The sequence below is a fragment of the Pinus tabuliformis genome, chromosome 6 (genome assembly GCF_031772625.1).
Source record: "Pinus tabuliformis cultivar Carrire ecotype Pingquan chromosome 6, CPIR1, whole genome shotgun sequence".
In the NCBI taxonomy this organism is placed as follows: Eukaryota; Viridiplantae; Streptophyta; class Pinopsida; order Pinales; family Pinaceae; genus Pinus; species Pinus tabuliformis.
In genome coordinates this window covers 308,462,653-308,490,331 of record NC_142292.1, presented here as the reverse complement: position 1 = coordinate 308,490,331, position 27,679 = coordinate 308,462,653, and the positions used below count along the sequence as shown (strand labels likewise).

At 39.5% G+C, this 27,679-nt stretch overlaps 1 protein-coding gene across 1 annotated transcript; it reads left to right on the top strand.

The window, feature by feature from the left end:
• Positions 1 to 10,366: 10,366 nt before the first annotated feature.
• On the top strand, positions 10,367 to 26,404 carry LOC149258543 (serine/threonine-protein kinase ATR-like). Its single transcript, XM_089421877.1, has 4 exons — positions 10,367 to 12,108; positions 12,310 to 12,488; positions 25,932 to 26,234; positions 26,292 to 26,404. Exons 1-4 carry the CDS (start codon positions 10,367 to 10,369, stop codon positions 26,402 to 26,404), a joined length of 2,337 nt encoding a protein of 778 aa, XP_089278003.1.
• The last annotated feature ends 1,275 nt before the right edge of the window (positions 26,405 to 27,679 follow it).

Genomic DNA, 27,679 nt, shown 5'->3' with positions numbered 1-27,679 from the left:
GAGGGGTCAATGAGGGTTCTTGCTGAGTTTCAGATAAAATTAGCAATTCCCAAGGATGTATATGGTTATTTTTCAACCAAGGGGAGGGGATAAGTATATAGGGGAGTTATAGAGATAGTTTTAGTAGGGGAAGGGAAAAGAGATACGGAGTTACATAATAAAGTTAGTAGTTAATATGATAACGATGAGAAAAAGTGCTAAGAATGAAGTCTTAGGCTATCAATGGGGGAAAATGACTGATAGAAGAAGTGTGAACATTCCTTTAGTGAAGCAGATCTTCACCAAGGCAGATGATATGGAGAATGATGAATCTAAGAGGTATCAAGCAGATCTTGACCTCTTTAGGGGAAGTTAGTGATTGATTTGGGAAAGAGGGAGAAGGGGGAAGTTAGAAATGCATTTCTTGAAGTCCTCCAACTGAAAAATCACCTTCAACTTGTGATATGATATATATAACACTTGACAATATGAAATGGATCACAAGCCATGATTCTGCAACCACAAAGCTACCTACCCGGCCTATTCACCTAGCTTTTTCTCTTCTTTTTGGTTTGGGTGAACTTGAACTAGCATACCCAGCTTTTTGTTCTTTTCTTCTTGTTGTCCTCCTATCTACAACTACACTTATTGCATCCAGGGGCTCAGATTAAGCTGTTGAGCACCCTTGTTTCTCTACCTATGTACAAATCTGCCAAGATTAAGCTATTTGGACAGATGTTCATTCTCTATATTCTACAATAGGAAATTGAAACCTAGGGAAGCCAAGATTAAGCTGTTTGGACCTCCCTTAGCTGAAAACTCATAAAAAATGGATCAACCCATCAAAAATGCAACACAGCAGTGGCATTTAGACTAGCACACTCTCATGGATACTTCTCTGGCCATCTGTATCAAATATGGAGCATTGCAGCAAGCAAAGTATGACATATTTGGCATGTAAAAATGTCGATCATGAAAGATGATTAACCTGCTGCAGTAGGAGGCTAACAGGTTCAAACCATAATAATGAATTTCTAATGTAACTATGTAATGATCCAATGTACTTAGTTACTACTTCAGGTGAGTCAAGTGTAATGCCCAAATTAAGTGCTTGTTTTCTAAACTCCTCGATAAAGCTTTGAACATCCTGACCTCTGCCTTGCCTTAAGTATTGCAAATCCATTGAGGCTTTTTGCTTATAACCCAAGGGACAAAATTGTTCCTTTAATGCAGAAATGAAACTAGGCCATGAGGAAAGAAGATTACCCACACTCTTACTGCTTCGCAATTTGTTCTCCCAGTAGACGAGAGCGGTGCCACTCAATCAAAGAGAGGCCAACTAAATCTTTGCCTCATCCTCTTCGATCTGATGAATTCTGCAGTAGATCTCAATCTGCCTAATCCAGTTATTAAGCTTTTTTGCATTAATTTCACCGTTATAAATGGGAAGATCAAATTTGACATCTAATTTAAAGAAAGGTTTCTTAGATGCACCCCTTGAATTTCTATGATGATGGTGATGAGAGGAAGAAGAGCTCTCACCGGTGGAAGGAGAATGAGGGGGTTCTTCTCCACCATTTCCATGCACTAAACCTTGTTCTTCTGACTTTTTCCCTTCTGCTTTCTCTAGGCTTGAAAGCAATTGGCCAAAAGTTTTTTCCATTGTATAGAAGGTTTTGCAGAAATTTAGCTCCTCTTCATAATGCGCCTCTTCATCTGTCATGTTTCTCCTTCGATGTGCATGCCCCACTTCGGTATCGAAAGGCCTTAGTTTACCTTCGCCTCTTCGGAGCCTGTTTCTTGTTAGCATATAAACATGAAATTCACATCTAAAAATACCTGCTCTGATACCACTTGATCCAGGATATTTTTCTTATAGATGTATTAAAGAATTACATTCATAAATTGTAGCTTAAACATAGAAATTTAATGTGCACATGAGAGAAGAGGAGAAACACATAAAGCATGAAAGAAGACAACAAAACTTGATAACAAAGTTCATCCAACTTGGAATAAGTCTTCAGGCCCTGCTCAATCAATGGGGAGGTCTTCATTCATTAAGTGGCATGAGAAAGAAGAGTACAAGCATTAGTTACAAAAAAGGAGTTTTATACCTCCATACTAAAAAATGGTCAAAAAATGCAGAACTCTGATAGAGAAATGGACAGTGTCAATGTGTTCGTGGCATCGAGAAATTCTGAAACCATATAAAATTTGTCAAAATCTAACAAAGTGAAAATCTGGCCCTCCTGCAAAAATCTGCCTCGAACTGCATGCGCTCCCTCCTCTGCTTGGGCGCACTGATGAACTGCGTTCAAATAAAACTATGGTGATAGATTTCTCAAGAATTCCGTTGTGGCACAGTTGGTTTGAGATTAGAATATTGTGGAGGAGGTCAGGCAGTCAAACCCCGCCTTCCTTTTTATACATAATAAATCTTTTATTTTTAACAAGGATCCGGTTGGGCCCGCCTTGGGCGGCCCGCCCACCCCTTCTGCGACGGTTCCGCTTCTTTTCTAAAGGACCACATCTTGTTTTAATGAAGGTGGGTGGAAGGTTTGGTCCTCGCCCCAAGGGCTGGGGGTCGTGGTCCACCCCTCCATAAATAAATATTTTGATAAGGTTTGGATTGGGGTGGCGGGGTTGGTGGCCCGCCACCCCTTTTTTTATATATATTTTTTGTTAAACAAAACAAACATGGGCATTTTTGAAAATTCAAATTTTGACTGAAGGAGTCATTTTAACGAGGCAACAATTTCGCACGGAATTTGGCCAGAGCTGGCCAGATTTTGTCTCCCGGAAAAGTCCAAATCGTGTCTTCATTAATCTTGCCCAATCAACAAAAATTCAGCCCAACTTTGACTGCCTCTATCTCATTCAACCAAACTTAGAAACGAGTGATGTTCACACCGTTGGAATTAGGGAGACGAGAATTTTGATCTGATGTCAAGTTAATCGTCTTTACTCCACTTTGAATTTTGAGCCTTTTCCATGCCACTGGTGTCTGGAGATCCACCTAGATCACTTATCGAGAGTCTCTTCTCCCGCAGGACCCTTTTGTAGGAGTTGTTAGAGCCTAGATTTGTCTCAGGCTGAAAAGACAAGGTTCTAGGTCCACATCAAACCACGCTCAGCCTCATAGCTAGCCCTACGAGGACAAGAGAGGGCTCTCTCCGGGTCAGTCTCGGCAAAAGGTAATCGATGAGGCCCGAGATGACTAAATTTGCAACTGATCTTAGGCTAGGTATTAAGTGCAGGGATTTGATTTGGTTTTTTGTGAGTTTTGTTGAGAAAATGGGAGAGGCAAATTGGGCTCGGGGATGAGGCACAGTTTCTGCAGAGTTATGATTGGGGCAAGGAAGGCAATCGTTTTGATGCTTTAAGGTGAGTGAGATGGATAGATCAGACCGGTGAGAAGCTAAGGAGAGCAAGAGAGTCTCAAGAATTCTCCTTAAACTGATGAAAACATGAAAATTTAAACAAATTCAAAGGCAGAGCATAGCAGTTATGGATTCTACCTTAATCACTCATTTGTTCAAATTCAGAAGAAGAAAGCTTTGAAAATGATACACATAACACTAGATAAACTTACAATTACTCAGAGAAGCACACCATCAAAACATAAAGCCGCATGGATCCCAAACAATGTTGCAAAACCCTGGTCTTTCCTTAGCCAAAAATGCAGAAGTGAATGTACAATAGAGTGCCAAACTTTTCCCAAGAGTCCAACCCTGAAAATGACTTAGAAATCACATAATATAGGCAAGCCAACCTATTCCCTTGCCTCTAGGGGTCGAGATCATCATACCAGGAGCTATTTCAACCAATTCTAATGTAAAGCACTAAAATCTAGGCAGTCAAAACAACTTGCCTCTATAAGGTAGGACACTGATTCATTCATTAAATTTTCACTTTTTGGAGAATGAATCCTCTAGAACAAGTAACTAAGTGCCAAAATTACATCATGTTCACCCAATTACATCAAGATAAGTAAAAAATAACATTAGAAAGAAAAACTAGTCAAATTGGCCGAATTTCTGAGCTGGAAGGTGAAAAATTGGGCCAAAAACCTTTGTGCGCCGCGCTAATTTTTGTATGCCTTGCGCCAATTTGCTACTGATTTTGAGGAACTTTCTAAAGTCCAAATTGATCCCAAGTGTGATTTTTGGAAATCCCTGCCTGTCTACTTTCCAACCCAAGTGAAATTTCTGAATTTGGTGCCCATTTGCCCCTCCAAAACTTCAATCTCCCAAGACTGCTTCCTGTGTGTGAAATTAGGGGCAGATAGGTCATTTTTAGGGTGTTTTTGACCTCCTAAGGACTCAAAACTTGCCCAAACTTCTTGGCCATGCACCAAAAGTCATGATTTTTCATGAAAAATCCAAAATTATAATTTTTTTTTTCATTTGGAGCCTCCAATTGTAAGCGCACGCCACGTGGCGCGTGCACAGGGAGAAAAACCCTATTTTTTGCACAAAAATTTACAAAAATGCCAAAAATGCCCCAAATTTCTTGAAATTTGGGCTGGAGATTCCTCATTAAGTGTTATGTTGGGCTAAAGAGGCTTCGGCCAATATCTAAAGACGATCGAGCTCCCTTTTCCCCTTTTGCTACTTGATTGCCTTCCTCAATTTCGCCTTCAAATTCCTGATTCGGGCCTTGCACACCTTGTTTCGCGACATGTAGTGGAAGCCATGTGTCTCAGCAATGCATGGCCCTTGTCGTCCATGTCCAATAGCCTCTCTAAGTTCATGTTAACTCTCTCGAGATTGGCCTCCCGGTCCTCATTAATCTCTTGCTCCAAAGACGTGAACTCAATTCTTCTCCTTTGTGCAGCTTGACAATCCTCGCGAATGTTTTGTAGCTCCATGATTTCTTGCTGATCCTCAAGCTGTTTGTTCCTCTGCTCCAAGTACTTCATGGTCCACTTAGCCCTCTCTAAGTCAAGGGATAGGGCTTCGATCTCTATTTGCTGCTCCTGGATGTTCTCTCTAAGTTTGGCGCTTTGTGGACCTGTATCTGTATCATGAATGAGAATGAAGTCAGTCTCTTTTTCACCTAAAGGCTCACCTGAAGGCCCCTCATCCTGCATTGGCCCCTTGCCTTTTTCCTGTACCTGTGGTGTTGATGGAGAAAGCGAGGCGCCTTCCACCCCGGGTGGAGATAACACTCACTTTGCCGCTGCAAACAAATGTCTGGTGCCTTTCTGATATGTGATGAATACCGGCACGCTAGTAGTCTCATGGCACTCATACCGATGAGAAGTTTCACCTTCATGCTAACCTCTGATACTCCCCGTGAAGCTCTGAAGAAGTCACGAGAGATGAAATCATCCCAAGTGATGCCCTGCAATCCAAGCTGATGAACCACCAAAATCTTAATAAGAGCAAAATGATAGACACTGTTAAGTTGCTACTAAGGGGTTTTATGCTGTATAAAGGTGGCCATCCTCTCTATGTTCCGGTACATGAAATACAGAATGTTCATCATCCGTACCTTGGTGAAATGCATGAGCAACCTGATGTGATATGCATAAAGACGAGAGAATCGTCCCTCATAGCTGAAATGTTTCATGATCAATCTCATTAGCAGAGCATATTCATCTTTCAGATATTGGAACGGGAACACTCTCTTGAGTTGCCTCAAGAAATTCGTTTTGATGTAGGGCTCATAGTGCTGCCGGTCAATCTTCTGTTTCTTATGCCATGGTTCACCAATTTTTGGTATACCGGTTGCTAACGAGACAGATTCTAGTGTAAGTGTGAAGGTTACACCAGCCAAGATAGCTTGATCTCCATGCAAGTGCAGCACAAAAAGATGAGCCAACTCATGATGAAATTGGACACTAGCCACCTTTTAACAAAACTCATAGCATGACTGATGCTGAAAACACTGCATAGCAAGAGGGTAGGCCTGCAATTCTGTAAGGGTGGTCGGTTCTTCCCTAACATGTCTGCCACTTTTATGAGGCCTCTGGGGTGCTTGTTCTTCCAAGGGAGAGTCACTTTGGGTTTCCACCTCATAGTCTGATGAATGCTCGGATGCCATGACTATTGTACAATATACCTTGAAGAAAAGATGTTGCTGTATATAAAAACTGTTTTGACTGATCTTTAGGGTGCAAAATCGGCCAGCAAAGTCTGCCACCAAAGGGAAAAAACAAATGCAACAGGGAGTGTTAGGAAGGGGAAACAATAGTGAGGAATGGGATGGGAATTATTGGGAGAAATTTGATAGGGAAATATGGGAGAGGGTTTGAGATTGTTGTATAGGAATAGGGTTTAGGGTTTGGGATTATTGTATAGGTTTTGAGGTGTGAGGTTGGAGGATTTAGGATAGAGCATGTAGGAGAAGGGAATAATGAATTTAGGTGATAGGGAATTTGGGATTGGTGAAGACAAAGGAACAATGGGAAGGAGAAATACTTTTGGTGGCAAAACTGTGAGTTCTGAAACCCTGGCAGCAAGTTTGCTTGTGTTTATAGAAAGAGGGTTGAAATTTTTGTTTGAACCTTTATCACCCCTAAACCACCATCTCTTATCATAAAATTTGATGCAACATCAAGAAGAAAGGTCTACCTGGCAAATCCATGCAAGGAATGAGCAATTTGGAGAAGTTTTAAGCAATTTCGGGCCTTGGGCTGTATGCACCGCGCGAAGCACCCAGTGCGCTGCGCCCTTTCAGAATAACACTGGGAAAAAACTCCCAGTGCACCGCGCCACCTGTTCTGTGCACCGCGCCGACTAGTTGCAAGCAGTTTCACTCCACAACGCGCACTTGTTCATCCAATTCGCTTTGAAATGATTTTCTCCAACCTTGGCATGCAGAATGACATTCATCTTCATGGAAAAACATTTATAAAGACATCAATTTGATTTTTGGTTCTCCAAAACCCATTTTTGTAATGTTTTGCAATTGGCACTTTTTCACATTTAATAGAACTCTGACTTTTTGTTTCCTCATTGATTTTTGGTTGAAATGATGAACTTTTTGGAAATTTTTTGCAGGAATAGCTGACATGGGATTTGGAAAAGGAGACCAGGGCTACGCCTGAAGAATTCAAGAACTGAAAGATTTTGAAAATTATTATAAAAAAACAAAATGTCAACTTGTCTTCAAAACAGAGTTTTGAAGAAAAGTCATAATCCATCCGTATGACGATAAAAATCTTTGAAATAATAACTTATCAAGAACCTCATCATGAACCTCCCTCTGGCCTGCTGGCTTTATTAGACTTTGTCGAAGACCAAATTGACATAACCCTAGACCTAATGACTAAAATGACTGTTATGACCTAAAAACTAAAACAAGACTGCAAATGACTTTTAAGATATGATTTTGATGAACAGACCTAAGCCAGTAGTACAAAGCATGAGGGGGATGAATAACAAAATCCCTTCCAACATATTTATGGCATGCTCCTAACGGAATGCAACTGATCAAGCGAGATGGGACACCTAAACATGAAATGCAAAAAGAGTTGATCTATGACGGAGGGATGACCAGACCGACGCTAACATTGGCTCCAATGGGGATGGTAGCTCCTTGGAGGTGCCAAGAACGACAAATCTCTGGAATAGCTAGACAGTGCCTTTGTCCATTGGGCTATGGAGTCATTATTTCGACAGACAATACAAGATTTTGACTCAATTTATTTGACTAAACCTTGACTCAAAACGACTCGATAATTAAACTAAAATGACTGAAAAAATGACTCGACAATCTGAACTCAAAACTGAAATCTTTCTTCAGAATTATAGCCTTCACTTCGGGCCCCAGACTAAAGAAAAGATCACAACACACACTTGCAGCGAAACTGACATAAAATGGTATTTACAATGACAATGATGATAGCAGAAATAACTCATAAAAAGGTACCGCTTGAGCAGCTGACCATTGACCGGCCTTCTTGGACAATCTTCCCCGTTCATCTCCTTCAAAAGAAAGGCATTCTGACCCCGATATGCTGCAATATTAAAAGGACCTTTCTAGAGATTGTCAAACTTATCGTGCTTGCCCTTTTCTTCATTTCTTGCATCCCACTTTAACACCACATCATCCAACTGAAATGTATCCGCCTTTGCTTTTCTGTCATAAATCTTTTTAATTCTCTCCTGCAACTTGAATGTGTTTTGAAAAACATCTTCCCATGTCTGCTGCAAGTGGATCATTTGATTTAGTCTTCTCTTCATTGGATCCTCTTCATTACCAGCCTCTTGAAGAATTTTGACTACCGGAGCTGCAAGAGAGGTAGGGAACACTGTATCAACTCCGTAAACTAACTCAAAGGGGGACATACCAATGGATTTCTTTTGACTCACTCGATCTGCCCAAAGTGCATGGACTAGCTTCTTATGCCAACTTTTCTTGTTTATTTCCAACATCTTCTTAATGATATTAACCAATAATTTGTTAGAAGACTCCGCCAATCCATTTCCTTGTGGATGATAGGTGGTTGAGTGACCCAAAGTAATATGATACTTACTACAAAACTCAACCATCCGCTTTGACTTGAAAGCTGCTGCGCTATCAATGATTAACTTATTCGGGCAACCAAAACGAGACAAAATATTATTCTCAACAAATGAAATTATTACTGCATCCGTAGCTTGCCTAGTGGGAATTGCTTTAATCCACTTCATGAAGTAATCCGTCGCCATGAGGATCCATCTATGCTGACCTGAAGAAGAAGGATGAATTTCACCAATGAAATCTAACCCCCACTGCTGAAAAGGGGCACTCACCTCAATGGGCTTAAGCGGCAAAGGCTATAATTTCTGTTTTCCCTAAAACATCTAGCAGTTATGACAGCTCTTGACAGCCTTAAACACATCAACAAACAATGTCGGCCAATAGTATCCAGCCCTCCGAATTTTGTTTGCCGTTGTTTTCCAAAAAAGGTGACCGCCACAATCTCCTTTATGGAAATCCTCCATGACCTACTTCACTTCTTCTTCCACCAAACAATTTAACAAAACACCACCGGTATCTTTCCAATAAAGTGAAAAATTCAAAATACAAAACTTAGCAGCCTTTAACTTAAGAGTTCTAGCTTTGTTTCTAGCCATACCAGGCAGCGCAGACAAATTCTGAAGGACATATATGATATCTGAATACCATGGAGAAAGAAAAAACATTTCTGATACCTGAAGTGACGAACTTTCCTCATTTTCATCAGACATAGCAGCGATCAGATTTATGTCTAAGACGTGCAGATTTGATTCAGCCATCAACTTCGCCAATCCCTGACCTTTAACAAGCTTTGTGGGCCTTATCTCCACATCATACTCCAGCAAAGCTGCTATCCACTTGCCACGTCTTCCTTCAAGATCGGTCTAGACCAAAACATCTTTGACATCAGCGTTAGGAACATAAGCTAAAATATGGGGATGCAGAATGTACACACAAAAATCTTTCAGTGTTTTTACAAGTGCAAGGGCTTGCTTCTCGATAATGTTGTATTTCAACGCATCATCTCTTATAGTCTAGCTAAAAAAAGCAATGGGTCTTTCATGCTCATCTTTTTTCTACATTAATACAACTGCCATAGTATGCTCCGAAGCAAATGAAAACAATATAAAATCCTGAGTATAATCCGGGTTGATTAGAACCAAAGCTGAAGAAAGAGCCAATTTTACTAAATTGAAAGATTTTACAGCTTCTTCGGTCCACGACACTTGGCTGTCCTTCTTAAACATGTTTGTAATCTCCCTTAGATGTTCAACAATATTAGGAACAAAGTGGCGCAGAAAATTCAACTTACCATTAAACAATTGAAACTCCTTCTTATTCTGGGGCAGGTCAATTTGCTGAATTGCTTCCACACGTGCTGGATCAATATGGATGCTGTTATCACTTAAGAATTCTAATTTCAAAACCGCTCACATTAGTTTGATGGTAAAAAATTCAGTGCTAGTCTAGTTTTGAGTTTTTGTTTGCCTTAGAGTCTGAGTCTAAGGAGTCCACTATGCATCCTCATTCACCACTAGTCTCATAATTTACACAATAGCCATGTGTCAGTTTTGTTCAAAAGTTACTATGTGTCACAAAGCTCTTTAGGTTATTTCGTAGCTTATGTAATAATTTTGAAGTGTTTCCACAGCGCATAAATCCTTTTAGCAGTTTCGCAGCGCAACATGTTTTAGGTGATTTCATGCTGATCCATAACAAATCTCACCCAGCTGTCATATTTATCAGAATCCGCTGTGTTTTAGATCGTTAGGTGTCGTGGTACTGGCACATGTTGCAGTTGTTGCTGAGAAGGAGACAAAGGTTCTGTTTACTATCTGAATGCATTTAATGGAAAGTTGTTTGCTGGCATCAATCAAAAGATTCAGTTATACAAATGGGAGCTCCGTGATGATGGTTCAAGAGAATTGCAGTCTAAATGTGGCCATCATGGGTACCATCATGGGTACACTGCAGCAGCAGAGGCCATAATATTATTAATGTTAACAATACCTGGATTGGACCGCCTGGGAAAGGGCCTCAATGCGGTGGCCCGGAGCGCGTTGAAGCCATTATTGACTGGGGTGCCCTTCTGCCTATTTCTGTTTATGAATACCTACTGAGAATTCGAGACCCAATGGCCATGAATTCATGCTTTATTTCTGATCTTCAGCAACAATGCGAATGCATCAAGGATATCTCACAGTCTTCTTTTCCCAACAGAGCATATCTTCGGTTTTCTAGATTGCTCAATGAAAATTCAGAACGGAGGAAAAAATACCAGAAGCAGGGGAAGTCTGGTTCTCTAAGTTGCATTGTGTGTGGCAGGTATTCAAAGGATTTTATTGATACTCACAGCCTTGTTATGCATGCGTATTATTCTCAAGAGGCTGATCGGAGGTTCCGTGCCTTCATCCCCAATCTACTCCAAGCTTACTTCGATCCTTCCACTGCAAAAGAACGAGAGCTTGCGGCCATTTTGAAGCTTTTATGTCGTATCGTTTATAAGTTTCCGGGGACATTTTTCAATGGGAAAGCGCACGCCATACTGCCTGTATTGGGCTGGATCATCCCTTTCTTTGCAGAACCGGCTTTTGCAGGTCGGCATGATTTGCTTTTTGAGACGGCGGCCACTTTATTGTCCCTCCTCAGTACCGGAGATTGTGTCTTCTATCGGCAGTTCTTTTTGGATGCCATGTTGGTAATCAAAGACCTTTTATCTGTTGCATCATTTTATGCAACTGAATCCAGCTTCACAGCTTCTACTGCCTTGTCTATAACATGCTTTGGCATGTCCTTTTCTGAAGTTTATAGCTGCAGCTCTCCAACACCTTTCTGTGACCTTCCTACTTTCTCTAGGCCGCCAGGCAGTGTAGGTATTCTAATTGATGTTACAGGAGAGGCACGCTGGCAACCATTTGCTTCTTGGATGTTGAACTTGCTGAGTAGATGCCTTGTCAAAACGAGGCTTCAAGTGGAAGGCCTTATTAGCTCATCATTCATGTCTGCATCTTGTAGTTTACTTGCTTATGGAGACGGTGCATTACAAAGGGCTTGTTTCGACTTTGTACATTTAGCATCATCATCACTGGACGCGGAGATAATTCCTATCGAGAAGCTTGTACATTCAATGGTATCTATCTTGTCTCACAAGGGAGAGAACATTTTTCCTTTTAGGACCACTATTTATGATTCGGCCATGGGTGCTTGCCTTCATACTTTATATGCCATATGCCCTAGACGCATTGTTGAATGTACAACTAAAGAGTTGCTAAGTGTGTTTTCTCAGACATTTCAGAATACAAGCAGTGAGGAACTGAAGGTGGCCATGTGCAGTGCTTATGTTCGGATAGTTAATACATGTCCACCACATATCTGGAACTTAGACATGCTTGTTGATCTTTTGCACTACCCTGAACCTTGTTTTGAGCTTGTGAATTGTATTCAAGTTGTGGTGGAAATATTGGGTCCTCAGTCTGTAGGAGGTCCAATTGAAACAAGTGGCACCAAAGAAGCTGAGTCATCTTTGAGTGATTTGGCAGCAGAAAGGGTTTCTCCGGTTGGGAAGAAAAGGGTCAGCAAAGATGGTACAAATGTACAGATCAAACGTCTAAAGACATTTGATGAAGGATTCTTGAGAATGGACAGAGACACACATGTTATGGATTGGTCTTCGAGCAGGTCAGATATAGACGTGAATGAACAGACTGCAGAGAATAGCTCCAAATATACTTTGTTACAAGATAGAGAATCATATGCAGCTTATTTTTGTGAACTGGTTCTCAAGGTTGTCAATTACTTAGATCCAAACAATGTTTATTCAGATTCAATGAAAGAATGTGCCTTAACTGCTCTGAGTATGCTTTGCCAAGTATTTTATAGATATCCAAAGAGCTTATGTTATATTCAAATATCTCGGCAACTTATAACATCAATGCCATGGAATGAACATTCTGCAAAATATAGTTCTTTGCCTGGACACAGTAAACCTATTGGGCATCCTGATTTGAATGAGAATAGGCAGCCTGATCTGGACGAGAATTCTGAGGAATTCAAAAAACGTATGTAACAAAGATCCGTTCTCAGAAGGTGCATGCTTCGATTTTATCAGTAAGGGTAAATGTGAAAGAGGTGCAGAGTGCAAATTTCGCCATAGTTCAGATGATGGTTGTTCCCATACCTTTGTCCAAAGCACCAACTGTGTGAAGTGAATTTTTAAAGGCAGGGAAGAAGTTAGGATTTGAGTTTGATGTGATTAGACCTGGAGAGAATGATATTGATGTCAGAATGTCATTGAAGAAAGTATTACATGGAGGAATGTGCTAGTTCTTTGTGGAGCGCCAAGAGGGAACTATATTAGCACATCCCCTTGCACCTGAAGAGAAGATGCCTATACAATTTGCACGTAAAATGATCAAGGGAGTAAGGTGCTTAAGACACGAACAATGGAGATCATTTAGCTATGAAAGGAAGATTGTGCTTTTGAAATTACACAGCAGTTTCGTAGCGCGCTACGAAACTGTTGTAGCTGCATGTTACAATTGAGTTGATCAATTATGATTGACAAAGCGGAAAATCTTTTTGAAAGGTTTTGTCATCGCACAGGTACATGAAAACAGTGGACAGCACATCAAGGACGTGGCAGTCTGCTCTATTTTGGGTAATTAAAGGATAAAGGACATGCTTCTTTGGATTCGAACATTTTGAGGTAAACCAAAGACCAGTAAAACATGGATAATTTCCTATGTTTCAGGACAATGGAAAACGTGTGACATTGAAGACCAACATGGAGCCTTGAAGATGCATCACAGCCAAACTAAAAGAGACCACTTGTCAGGGAATAAATCTTGATTGTAATAAATGCTATGTTCAGCATGATGTAGAATTAGAATCCTAATTGTTTTAGGATTCTAGAGCTGTCAATTAACAGTCAGTTGTATTTATTAGTTAGTTAAAGGGTTAATAGGTGTCATTAGAAGTAGTTTTCGAATTCCCCTCATGCTGGAGGAGGAATCTCAATCAGTTAGAATAAGAACTCTATATATAGCTGAAACAACAATGTAATCAAGGTTGGAAATTTTATGGAAAAGCTTGTATTTGGCCTATGTAAGACTCATTTTCAGTAATGCATGCTTGACTTTACTTCTCAGGATTCATGAAGGATTTTTTATGTTCAGAATATGTGATGTTGTCCTTTTCTTAATTCTTACAGTGGTATGGATGTATAATCACTCAGAATTCACTGAATGTGCTCTGACTTCCTGTATACATTTATGAACTGTGTGGTCCCATATGAGTTTATGTTCTGAATGTTTAAATGCTGAATGCCCTGACTTCCATGTAAGGTTGAGTTCATTGTTATATTGAGGTGTTGTTGACTCCATAAGCCCAATGGATGTTTACTGATCATGTTCAACCATTCATATTTTTCACTTGTTTCATAGAGTTAGCCATCTAATCTTTATCAAAATCATTAATCTTTGAGAGAGCCCTCTCAGGTTGAGGAGGCTAAGCCTCAGCCAAAAGTTGGTTTGAAATAGTTACTTAGAGTCAACCTGACCAGCAGCCTATCAGGGTCTGATTTTGAGATAACAGATGCCATCCTTTGAGATAATGTGCCCAAGTAGTTTTCCTTCATCCATGGCAAACAAACTCTTCTTTGGATTCAGTGACACACCATATTTTCTACACTTTTCAAAGACAACTTCAAATAATACAAGTGTTCTTCATCTGATTTGGAAAACATGGTCAAATCATCAAGGTACACAACCAAGAAGACGTCCTTCTCATTTACGAAAGCCAAGTCCATTACCCGTTGAAAAGTGGCACCCGCGTTCTTCAAACCGAAAGGAATTTTGGCGTAATGAAAGGTTCCCCACGGAGTGGTGAATGCTGTTTTGTCTCGGTCATCTTCATGGACTAAAATTTGGTTATATCCGGAATAACCATCAAGTAGTGACATGCGAGATGCTCCAACTACTCACTGAAGTATGCGATCCACTTTTGGCAGCAGATAATTATCCTTCAATGAAGCTTTGTTAAGATTCCGAAAATCAATGCACAAACGAATCTCACCGGTCTTCTTTCGCACGGGCACCAAATTAGATATCCAATCAGAAAAATGGATCGGAACAATGATTCTTGATTTGTACAACATGTTTATTTCCTTTTCAATTGACGGCAGCAATTTTGGATTAAGCCTTCTTAACTTCTTTCTGAAAGGTTTTTGATTAGGCTTAATAGGAATAGTGTGCTGAATTATATTGGTATCATATGTCTTCAAATCAGAATAGTCCCAAGCAAACACATCGGCAAAATATGACAACAAACTGATATATTTGGCCTTTACCTTTGGTGGCAATGTTTTGGACAACTTTACCATCTTCAGATGCTTGGCTGTTCCAATATTCACGTCTTCGAATCCCTTCTCTGTTGGCTGCAATGTTGGTTTGCGAGCTACGTCATCATGATCAAAGAGTTCTTCTAAAGGTATCAAGCCTTTAGGAATCACATTATCCTTGAGCTGCAACACTTCCATTTGATTGATCTGCACATCGTCCTTTCCATCATCATGTTGTACATCAATTGAGGTATCTTTGAATTTACGTTTGTTTTGCAAAAAATCATTAATCTCCTCATCATCTTGGAAAACTTGCCAATATCGTTGATTATCCGGGACAGTCAGACAATGCTTCACATGGATTTCAAATTTGTTGCTTGAGTTCATAGGAATCTCTAAATTACTTGCTGCCTTAGTAAGTGCATCAACAATCCCATTTTGAATACGAGGCACACACGTCAAGGTGTAATCTGAAAACTGCTTCAAAATGTCTAGAACAACATTTTGGTGTGCTCGCATCCAAGGATGCTTTGCTTGATATTCGCCTTTAACTTGCTTAATCACCAATTCAGAGTCGGCATATACAACAATCCTCTTAGCATTCAACTTTCTTAGGATATTTAGGCCAGCAATCAAAGCCTCATACTCAGCTTCATTGTTTGAGAAATCAAAAGAAAGTTTATAAGAACATACCCGAACATTACTCGACACTTTGTTTGGAGCAGAAAAAGGATTGCGCACCCAAATTCCAATTCCAGCACCATCATTTCCCACTGCTCCATTGAAATCCATGGTCCAGAGGCCATCTTCCTCTTCTTCTAAGTGCTGAAACTCTTTTTCCTCTATTTTTTTTGCTTGCTGTCCATCATCTTTTTCTGATTGTTGAATGGTATTTCCATGTTCTTGTCCTTCTCTCTTCAAAACTTCTCTGAAATTTTCTGCTATTTCTGGAATATCATCTGCTACAACTAACTGACTATCAATATCATTGAAAGTATCTGAATACAAAACAAAAGACTCTAGATCTGTATGTACATAATTAATCGGATGATTTATTGGTTTCTCCTTGCTTGTAATCATGTATTTCATTTTCGGTTCACGATACAATTTTCTCATTTGGTCTGGAATTGTCGCATAGGAGAAATCAAGCTGCATAGTTCCTTTGATCTTTTCTCTCCAAGACCTTGAAAGAAGCATACTGAATCGGGGAGGAATGTCTGCCACAACAACATCCATCAAAATATTCTTAGCCGGAATCTGATCCAAGCTGACCACCAAGTCTTTAATAATCCTAATACATCTCACCCTGCTGGAATCAAATGAATACAGATCATGATATTTCCTTGTGATGTCCAAACCCAACTTCTCCATGATAGATTTTGACATAAGATTGCGGGAGGCGCTGGAATCAAACATAGCATTATGCAACACAAACTCATGCACTCTCAAACTGATATAAAAAGGAGGCACATCACTGTCTGGAGACTCACCATTCAATGCTGGTCCAAAAATCAGTTCAGGTTTATCATCTTCCACACTCACCATATCAGACATTGGATCGAAATTTAGAATTTTGGTGACCTAACTTCTATAACCGTTGTTTTTCATCAACTCTGTCAAGGGAATAGATACCTTCAATTTAGAAATTTCATTTTCTAAAATAAAAGTGGAAGTCTTCTCTACCTCTTTGGCTGGAACCTCTTTCTTCTCGGCTTTATCTCTCGGTACAATGGGATGATTGAATCGTTCATTTGCTGATCGAGATTTGTTAGGCATAGGATCAACAACTTCTTTGCCTTTATTTGGTGCAACCAGTGGCTCATTCTTGGATGCTGGACCTTCCTTTCTCTTTTGGATTGGATTGATGGGGAAATTTCTGTTTCTTAATGAATACTGACGCTGTTGGGCGGACAAGGCATGCATATAACCTCTTTGATACTCATCCTACTCCTCTTCAAGAGTTGTGTCATTCGACAAGATAAAATCTGCATCATGCTGTACAACTGAACTTTCTGCATACTCATCATCTTCAGTGATAAATGAGGGCATATCATCAGGAATAAAGAAGTGATTTTCTTCTCCTATTACATGGTCCTCATCATCAGATTCGGGGCCAACAAAATTCTACTGAAGAGGTGTCTTTACTTGCTACTGTTGTGATGTTGTTTCTTGTGCTCGTTGCTCACGCTGTTTAATCCTGAATTGTGGCTGCTTCTGGCCACAGAAATTGGGATTCCAAATCTGCAGTTCAGGCTTTCTAGTGTCAACCTTTCAATCATATTTTCCACCTTGCGTAGCACCTGATCTGAGGTAGAGGCCTCCTCCTTTATTGAGACTTTCTTTTCAGCTTTCATTCTAGCTCTCTTGTCATTCAAATTTGCCTCAACACTAACTGCAATTTTCTGCATTTCTTCTAAGGTAGCTGGATCTCTCTCCCTTAACTGATAAGCCATGTCCAGATCAAAACCATCCGGGAATTTAAGCAAAGCAGACCTTCTAGTGGGCTTTAAATCATTAGGAATTGCATTATAAACCGCATTGAATCTAATACAATAGTCTTGCACGGACTCACCAGCATTCTGCTTAATCTTGGTATATTTAGAAGTGATTTGCAGAGGATCTTTCTTGACTTCCCAACATTCCAAGAATTGCCTTTTAAGCTCTTCTAATGTAGGAATACTTCTGGCCAGCACAGCTCTAAACCATTTTCTTACCTCGCCACCGAAAGTCTGCACAGGTAACCTCATGGTCACATTTTCTTCATCGATCTCATGGAGATCAAAGAAATTCGTCATTTTGTCGACATGTTGCTGAGCTGTGATACCCTGAGGTGTGCCATCAAACAAAGGAATTTTTCTCTGATAATCTGCGGGCATGTCATTCAAAACTTGAGGCAGCGCGAGAGGTGCAACCTGAGCAGCCATTGCTCTTGGTGGATTTGGTCTGGGGGATGTTGGAGGAGTGGGAGGAGCTGATGTGTGAGGTGTATGAGGTGGTGTATGCGGTGGTGAAGAAATTTTGGATGTAGAAGGAGTAGATGGAGGTGAGTTTACAACAGACTTTTGATCAGCAATATAAGGCTGCGGGGGAAGGATGGGAGTTAAGGGAGGTTCAGTAGGTATTTTCGAAGCGGATGCCGTTATGGAAGATCCGAGGGATGCATATGTGGCTTCTAGGAAATCAACGATATTTGAAGCATGAATTTCACTTTGGAGGTGCTTCAAGATAAAATTCTCAATTGATTTATTATTTCTTTCAACTTCAAGAGCTGCAGCAAAGTCAGGATTTGGAACTATAGAACCAAGAGCACTTTCGGATTTGGTTTCAAACAATGATAATTCAAACTTTTCATCAAAATCAAGCTCTTCAAGATACTTAAAAATTCCAGGACATGAACGAGATTTAAACACGGGAGTGACAGAGCTCTTTTAGGGAACAATTCTTGAAATCAGATTAGGATTCTCGTAGAAAGGGGGAGGATTTGGATCTGGATTAGCTCTCGTATATCTCTTTGAAGCTAGTATGTTATTTTTGAGAAATCAAAGGAACATAGACAACTTATTCAGCCTGTCAAATTCTAAACCTATCATCCAAAAGCTTAGAATTCTCAAAAGTACTGGGGCGATTCACAAATCAAATGTCACGATTACAAGCTAGACCAGAGATTAACTTAAGCAGCATTTATCTACTTGCGCTAATGCAAAGCAAAAGTGTTTCGAAGGCTACCTGGCATAAATTCAAGCTCCGTCTGTAGCTTAGAAAACCAATGAAATCAACAAGCAAACCATTCTTTTCCCCAGCGGAGTCACCACTATGTTAGAGCCTAGATTTGTCTCAGACTGAAAAGACAAGGTTCTAGGTCCACATCAAACCACGCTCAGCCTCGTAGCTAGCCCTACGAGGACAGGAGAGGGCTCTCTCCGGGTTAGTCTCGGCAAAAGGTAATCGATGAGGCGTGAGATGAATAAATTTGCAATTGATCTTAGGCTAGGTATTAAGTGCAGGGATTTTATTTGGTTTTTTGTGATTTTTGTTGAGAAAATGGGAAAGGCAAATTGGGCTCGGGGATGAGGCATAGTTTCTGCAGATTTCCGATTGGGCAAGGAAGGCAATTGTTTTAATGCTTTAAGGTGAGTGATATGGATAGATCAGACCGGTGAGAAGCTAAGGAGAGCAAGAGAGTCTCAAGAATTCTCCTTAAACAGATGAAAACATGAAAATTTAAACAAATTCAAAGGCAGAGCATAACAATTATGGATTCTACCTTAATCACTCATTTGTTCAAATTCAGAAGAAGAAAGCTTTGAAAATGATACACATAACACTAGATAAACTTACAATTACTCAGAGAAGCACACCATCAAAACATAAAGCCACATGGATCCCAAACAATGCTGCAAAACCCTGGTCTTTCCTTAGCCAAAAATGCAGAAGTGAATGTACAATAGAGTGCCAAACTTTTCCCAAGAGTCCAACCCTGAAAATGACTTAGAAATCACATAATATAGGAAAGCCAATCTGTTCCCTTGCCTCTAGGGGTCGATCTCATCATTCTAGGAGCTGTTTCAACCAATTCTAAACAAAGCACTAAAATCTAGGTAGTCAAAACAACTTGCCTCTATAAGGTAGGAAACTGATTCATTCATTAAATTTTCACTTTTTGGAGAATGAATCCTCTAGAACAAGTAAATAAGTGCAAAAATTACATCATTTTCACCCAATTACATCAAGATAAGTCAAAAATAACATTAGAAAGCAAAACTAGTCAAACTGGCCGAATTTCTGAGCTGGAAGGTGAAAAATTGGGCCAAAAACCTTTGTGCGACGCACCAATTTCTGTATGCGTCGCGCCACTTTGCTGCTGATTTTGAGGCACTTTCTGAAGTCCAAATTGAGCCCAAGTGTGTTTTTTTGAAATCCCTTCCTGTCTACTTTCCAACGCAAGTGGAATTTCTGATTTTGGTGCCCATTTGCGCCTCCAAAACTTCAATCTCCCAAAACTTCTTCATGTGTGTGAAATTAGGGGCAGAGAGGTCATTTTTAGGGTGTTTTTGACCTCCTAAGGACTCAAAACTTGCCCAAACTTCTTGGCCATGCACCAAAAGTCATGATGTTTCATGAAAAATCCAAAACTATAAACTTTTTTTCATTTGGAGCCTGCAATTGTAAGCGCGCCATGTGACGTGGCGCACAGGGAGAAAAACCCTGTTTTTTGCACAAAAAATTACAAAATGCCAAAAATGCCCCAAATTTCTTGAAATTTGGGTTGGAGCTTCCTCATTAAGTGTTATTTTGGGCTAAAGAGGCTTCAACCAATATCTGAAGATGATCGAGCTCCCTTTGCCTCTTTTAGTTCTTGATTGCCTTCCTCAATTTCGCCTTCAAATTCCTGATTCAGGCCTTGCACACCTTGTTTCGCGCCATGTAGTGGAAAGCCATGTGTCTTAGAAATGCATGGTCCTTTTAGGACTTGTCCAAAAGCCTCTCTAAGTGCATGTTAACTCTCTCAAGATTGGCCTCCCAGTCCTCATTAATCTCTTTCTCCAAAGACATGAACTCAATTCTTCTCCTTTGTGCAGCTTGACAATCCTCGCGAATGTTTTGTAGCTCCATGATTGCTTGCTGATCCTCAAGTTGTTTGTTCCTATGCTCCAAGTACTTCATGGTCCACTTAGCCCTCTCTAAGTCGAGGGATAGGGCTTCGATCTCTGTTTTCTTCTCCTGGATGATCTCTCTAAGTTTGGCGCTTTGTGGACCCGTATCTATATCTGTATCATGAATGAGAATGAAGTCAGTCTCTTTTTCACCTAAAGGTTCACGTGAAGGGCCCTCATCCTGCATTTGCCCCTTGCCTTTGTCCTGTACCTGTTGATGGAGAAAGTGAGGCCCCTTCCACCTCGGGTGGAGATAACACTCGCTTTGCCACTGCAAACGAATGTTTGGTGCCTTTCTGATATGTGATGAATACCGGCACACTAACAGTCTCATGGCTCTCATACCGATGAGAAGGTTCACCTTCATGCCTAACCTCTGATACTCCCCGTGAAGCTCTGAAGAAGTCACGAGAGATGAAATCATCCCAAGTAATGCCCTGCAATCCAAGCTGATGAACCGCCAAAATCTTAATAAGAGAAAAATGATAGACACTGTTAAGTTGCTGCTGAGGGGTTTTATGCTGTATAAAGGTGGTCATCCTCTCTATGTTCCGGCAAATGAAATACGGAATGTTCATCATCCATACCCTGGTGAAATGCATGAGAAACCTGATGTGATATGCATAAAGACGAGAGAATTGTCCCTCACAGCTGAAATATTTCATGATCAATCTCATTAGCGGAGCATATTCATCTTTTAGATATCGGAACAGTAACACTCTCTTGATTTGCCTCAAGAAACTGGTTTTGATGTAGGGCTCATAGTGCTGCCGGTCAATCTTCTATTTCTTATGCCATGGTTCACCAATGTTCGGTATGCCGGTTGCTAATGAGACAGATTCTGGTGTAAGTGTGAAGGTGACACCAGCCAAGATAGCTTGATCAACATGCAAGTGCAGCACAAAAAGACGAGCCAGCTCATGATGAAATTGGACACTAGCCACCTTTTAACAAAACTCATAGCATGACTGATGCTGAAAACACTGCATAGCAAGAGGGCAGGCCTGCAATTTTGTAACGGTGGTCGGTTCTTCCCTAACATGTTTGCCACGTTTATGAGGCCTCCGGGGTGCTTGTTCTTCCAAGAGAGAGTCACTTTGGGTTTCCACCTCATAGTCCGATGAATGCTCAGATGCCATGACTGTTGTACAATATACCTTGAAGAAAAGACGCTGCTGTATATAAAAACTATTTTGACTACTCTTTAGGGTGCAAAATCTGCCAGCAAAGTCTGCCACCAAAGGGAAAAAACAAATGCAACAGGGAGTGTTAGGAAGGGGAAACAATAGTGAGGAATGGGATGGGAATTATTGGGAGAAATTTGATAGGGAAATATGGGAGAGGGGATTATTGTATAGGTTTTGAGGTGTGAGGTTGGAGGATTTAGGATAGAGCATGTAGGAGAAGGGAATAATGAATTTAGGTGGTAGGGAATTAGGGATTGGTGAAGACAAAGGAACAATGGGAAGGAGAAATAATTTTGGTGGCAAAACTGCGAGTTCCGAAACCCTGGCAGCAAGTTTGCTTGTGTTTATAGAAAGAGGGTTGAAATTTTTGTTTGAACCTTTATCACCCCTAAACCACCATCTCTTATCATAAAATTTGATGCAACATCAAAAAGAAAGGTCTAACTAGCAAATCCACACAAGGAATGAGCAATTTGGAGAAGTTTCAAGAAATTTCGGGCCGTGGGCTATATGCATTGCGCCAAGCACCCAGTGCGCCGTGCGTTCCCTGTGCACCACGCCCGTTTAGAATAACATTGGGAAAAAACTCCCAGTGTGCCTCCCGCTTCCAGTGCGTCGCGTCCCCTGTTCTGTGTGCCGCGCCGACTAGTTGCAACCAGTTTCACTCCACAATGCACACTTGCTCATCCAATTCGTTTTGAAATGATTTTCTCCAACCTTGGCATGCAGAATGACATTCATCTTCATGGAAAAAGCTTTATAAAGACATCAATTTGAATTTTGGTTCTCCAAAACCCATTTTTGTAATGTTTTGCAATTGGCACTTTTTCACATTTAATAGAACTCTGACTTTTTGTTTCCTCATTGATTTTTGGTTGAAATGATGAATTTTTTGGCAATTTTTTGCAGGAATAGCTAACATGGGATTTGGCAAAGGAGACCAAGGCTGTGCCTAAAGAATTCAAGAACTGATTTTTTTTGAAAATTATTATAAAAAAACAAAATGTCGACTTGTCTTCAAAACAGAGTTTTGAAGAAAAGTCATAATCCATCCGTATGATGATAAAAATCTTTGAAATTATAACTTATCAAGAACCTCATCATGAACCTCCCTCTGGCCTGCTGGCTTTATTATACTTTGTCGAAGACCAAATTGACATAACCCTAGACCTAATGACTAAAATGACTGTTATGACCTAAAAACTTAAACAGGACTGCAAATGACTTTTAAGATATGATTTTGATGAACAGACCTGAGCCAGTAGTACAAAGCATGAGGGGGATGAATAAAAAAAGCCCTTCTGACAGATTTATGGCATGCTCCTAACGAAATGCAACTGATCAAGCGAGATGGGACACCTAAACATGAAATGAAAAAAGAGTTTTGATCTCTGACGGAGGGATGTCTAGACTGACGCTAACAGGAGTGATGCAAGAGCATTCATCCAAGCTGATAAGACCCATGAATCTTATTTCACATTTACTAAAGGGAGTGGGTTCCCTTAATCATTTTATTTATTTTCCTAATTTTAGTTGAGTTTGAGGATATTTTATGTTGTAAATTCAAATTGTGGAGAATATGTCGTGAATGAAGAGATTTTATAGATAGTTGAGTAATCGTAGGAAGAGTGAGTATTTGAGGGATTTACAAGCTTTAATTAGGAATTGTTTGAGAAAAGAGTGGAGCTGAAGAGATACTTTGAGAGAGAGTGAGAGATTGTTGGATCTAAACTAAATTGGTTCATGAATCCGTATTTGTATAAATTGTGATCTTTTGAATATGTAAAGGTTAACGAGAGGGAAAGGTTTAGAGAGTGTTAGAACAGAGTTAGAAATTGTTAAAGAAACCTAGTAGTTGATAGGGTTAGATCAGAACACGAGATGTTCTGTATATTATGTAAATATTGTTATGAATGAAGGAGTGTTGTGGCAGAAACTTGTTTCTATGTGATCTGTTTTTATATGGTGTGGTTTCGTTGATTAATTAAGTTGTAGGCTAAATCCTTTGTGTAATTACACTAAACCGTAAGTAGCCAGATATGTTCCAAGGTCACAGACATACAAATTTGAAACAGGCTAAATGCAATGGAAGCATTAAATTTTGGCAGAACGAAGAAACCCAGACAAATTAGCACTAAGTCCAGAAGAAGCTCAATACCGTTCTATCAAGTAGATCCATTAGATCTATGGTTATCGCGTGCCAAGATGTGCAGGCATTAAACCAAATGGAAAGGTGGTTTATGTAGGCAGAAGTAGTTTCTCATGTGCCTTCAATACCATAAGCAATATTTGAAAAATGGACATGATATTTTATTAAAATGGGTTAGCATCCTAGTCAATCGTGACCGTCCGTCCAAAGGAGGCATATCCAATGGATATCACGTGCTAAGCCAACACGGAGGAATCTTTGAAAAATGGACCCGATGAGTTATCAACTGTAGTTTAATCAAGTTGAGGTCCAGAGCGATTGGAGCCGTTCATTGTGAAGGGCGTGATCCGATGGTGATCATGTGGGTAAAGTGCACGCAGATTAATTTCCATTCCAGACCCGAGAAAGTTATGTGTTGCGGTGTTATTTATTTCTGATTCCACGAAAAGGAAAGTCTTGGTCATATTTCGGTTAAATCACGTAATTCTACTATTTTAGTAGAATAGCATAATTGAAGGTATCATAGGATTTTGACTTTGTTTTGGGTGCTGATAAAGAGTTCGGGGTTTGTTAAGTTAATTTAAACGGGTATTTAATTAAATTTAAGTCCGGATTATGTAAAGGATGTAGTTTCACTTCATGAAAGAAGGATACATGGGCCATAACACATAGGTCCACGAGGGAATTTTGAAAAGATGCAGTTTGGCTGCATCAAAGTGGTATCAGAGCAGAAGGAGATTCTGCGTAGAGGTACAGTTATGTTGTGATTTGGTAAGTGTGTGGACTTTGTATTTTGTGCAGAGTAACAACAGAGGAGGTGAGGAGATTTGCAGTAGCCTAGAGCAAGGAGTGCTCATATGGTTCCAGAGGAGAGAACCAGAGAAATGCTAATAGACTGAGCTCAGAGGAGAAAATCTTGGTGAAGCATGTGTAGCAAGAAGGAGACTTGTTACTGCAGAGGCTGATTGCAGCTCACAAGTTAAAGCTGTTAGAGATCAAGAAAGCATATGACAAGGAAAATCAGAGGCACAACGAAAGAAAAGGGAAAAATAAGAGGAGTCAGTGCTTAGTAATGTTTAAATGTAAGTTGATTGAATTATTGGTTTTGAATTTAAAGTCAAATAGAAGAGTGGTTTGCTGTGGCACTGAAGTCATTTAAATGATTTGAAGAATTTTGTGGAAAATTGGAGAATGAATGAAGTTTGTTAAAGTATTGTTAAAGACAATGATATTGATGGTTGAAGAAACAGTTAGACTAAAGACTGGATTCGATAGATTTGAAAGAAGAGCCACTACAAGGATTGAAATTTGAAATTTGTAGAAGTAAGACAAGATTTGCTTACAAAAACATTGTCAGAAGGAATTTGTAGTGTCTGTCATGAATTTTATAAATATTGTGCAGTTTAGATAGAATCTTAATGGATCTTAAAAGCTAAAGTGTTCGTTATGAAAAGTAAGATGGGAATTAGTTTTAAGATATATTTGAAAAAAAATTGGCAGGTTTGGAAGGATACCTGAGGAATCTTGAGGTAAGATTATGCAGGCCAAGGGAAGCAGTAAAATTGTTAAAAGAAAGAATGAGCTATAGCAGCATCATAGCACAGGAGCTATGTTAAAGAAGATGAAGCAAGAAGAACTCTCAGATGGATAAAAGGTGGTAGTACCCAATAGTAAAATGAAATTACTGAAGGTAAAGAGAAGTGAGAAATTGAAGATGCAACAACCAACATCTTTGGAAGCTGAGCTCGAGTGCTCAAGGAGAAGAAGGGGTTCTAGTGCAGAGAACCTGGAAAAGAGAGGATACCAAAAGGATGATTTGATATGTGTAACAACTAATAGACTTGCTACAGAAGACAAAAGGGCTAGTTGAAGCTCACCAGTGAACAAGGGAAGTTCACCAAAGGAAACAATGAATTTGACCATTGTTGGTCATAACAGGGGTTCAGAGGAAAGCCACAAACAGAGAGAAAAGAGTGCCAAAGCATTTGGACTCGAAAGAATGAGTAAGGAAGAATTTGACATAGAGGTGGTTGAAATGAACACAGAACTCAGTTGTTTGATGAAGCTGATACGAAAAAGAATCAAAGAAGAATGGAAACACGGATTTTATGTGGGAAAAAGAGTTAAGTTGCATGTCAGGGAATTATTTGCTCAAAAATTGATACTATGAATAGTTGAGAATGAAAGAATAGAATACGTTTGTGAACCAGAGAAAGGACCTCTCCTTGGGGAAGGAGACAGTGATGAAGAGATGATCTACACAGATCAACATAAGAGAAAGGTGCTGGTAGCATCTTCACAGTCAAAGGAATCTCATATTTTTGGAATTAATTATTTGTGTGAATGTAAATTTGCACGTATGACACCTAATGAATTTGAGACTGAGCATGAAAAAGTGAAAGAGGCAGAGACAAGAAAAACACAAAAGGAGATTCATAAAGAATTTCAAGACTTCAATTGGTGGAGAAAATTGAAAGGTATAAGTGAATGGTTGTGTTTTCTCTTAATTAAGATTTATTGGATCATGTTTGAAGGAATATTAACATGGATAGAAACCCAATGGGAAAGGGATAGAGAAGAGGAAATAAATGCATTGAAGATTGGTGAAGTGAAGAGAGGAGAAGTTGACACAGAGAACTCAGATTAAAAAGTTAAGGCAAAATAAACTTTGAAGGATCAAAGTCTTATCGTAAAAGAGGGAAAGACATTATTGCCTTACTTGGATAAACTGAGTGATGGAGAGAATTGTGTGGAGCAGAAAGGAATTCTACAAAACTATGATGAAGTTTCCAAGCATATTCAAGAAGCTGCAGTCCAAGAAATATTCTTTGATGGCAAAGAAATCAAAGATGCTGAGGAAAAATTTCTCAATAACTTAGTGAACTATTAGAATAGTTTAGAGAAGCATGCAGATATGATCACTGAGGCTTCAAATGAAGAGCCTTGTATTTTTGAAACTGATATGTTGTGTATGTTTTCAGGTTTGACAGGTTATGAACAACAATTGGACAATATGCTTATGCATGTTGATGAAGAAGTGAGATTACTGGAAGAAATGGCTGGATTAGAAAAGTATTTTGAGCATGTATTTAATAACTTTGAGAATAATGGCATTGACAGGGAATTTGACATAATTCAAGAAGCTGAAGACAAGAAAATGAGAGTTGGTAACCAGAATGAAGCATCTTCAATAGAGGATCAAGATAGAATTATCATGGAAAATGTGAAAGAATGTATGATGATGTTGACAGATACAGAAGATCAGGAAATCTGTGATTTTGAAATTGATTATTTTTATGAGTCTGTAAACCATGAAGAAGCTTTAGAAAAATAGAGTTTTGTTTCTGTTAAATATGAAGATGAAACAACATCATTTTGTTGCAATGGTATAAGTACAGAAGATGAGAGGATACTTCATGATGATATGCTCAAAGAAATTCTAGCTATTAATTTGTTGAATGATAGTCTTGTGACAGAACAAGGAACACTGTGTAATGCAGAGGAAAGTGCTGAAATCAAATTTGCTGATAGATTCATAAATTTTGCAGAAAATCAACATAAAGACATGATGACAGAATTATCTGTGGAGAATGGAAAGCATAGTAATTTTGAATCTGATAATTGTGATGGAAATTCTGTTTTATACAGGAAAGAGGAGCCATATGTAAATGACATGCTTATTGAATATGAAGGAAGATTTAATTTGCTGGAAAAGTTATTAAGAGAACTTGATGATATAGAGGAAATGATTGACTTTCATAGCACTAAAGGGGACGTTGTAATGTGCAACCCACAGATTGTAAAGGACAGAGATGAAGTAAAATTGTATAGAAATTTCATAGTTTCTATGGAAAAAGAGAATGTGTAGCAATTAGATGACAGTGGCATTCAACTAAGGTCCTTATGTTTAAGAAAGGTTGCA

Excerpts from the sequence above, each read along its gene's own strand:
- LOC149258543 (XM_089421877.1), top strand. The coding sequence starts at position 10,367 with ATGTGGCCATCATGGGTACCATCATGGGTACACTGCAGCAGCAGAGGC. Across the intron at positions 12,109-12,309 it reads ATGGATTGGTCTTCGAGCAG|ATATCCAAAGAGCTTATGTT; the intron begins GTCAGATATAGA and ends AGTATTTTATAG. Across the intron at positions 26,235-26,291 it reads TTGGTGGAGAAAATTGAAAG|GAATATTAACATGGATAGAA; the intron begins GTATAAGTGAAT and ends TCATGTTTGAAG.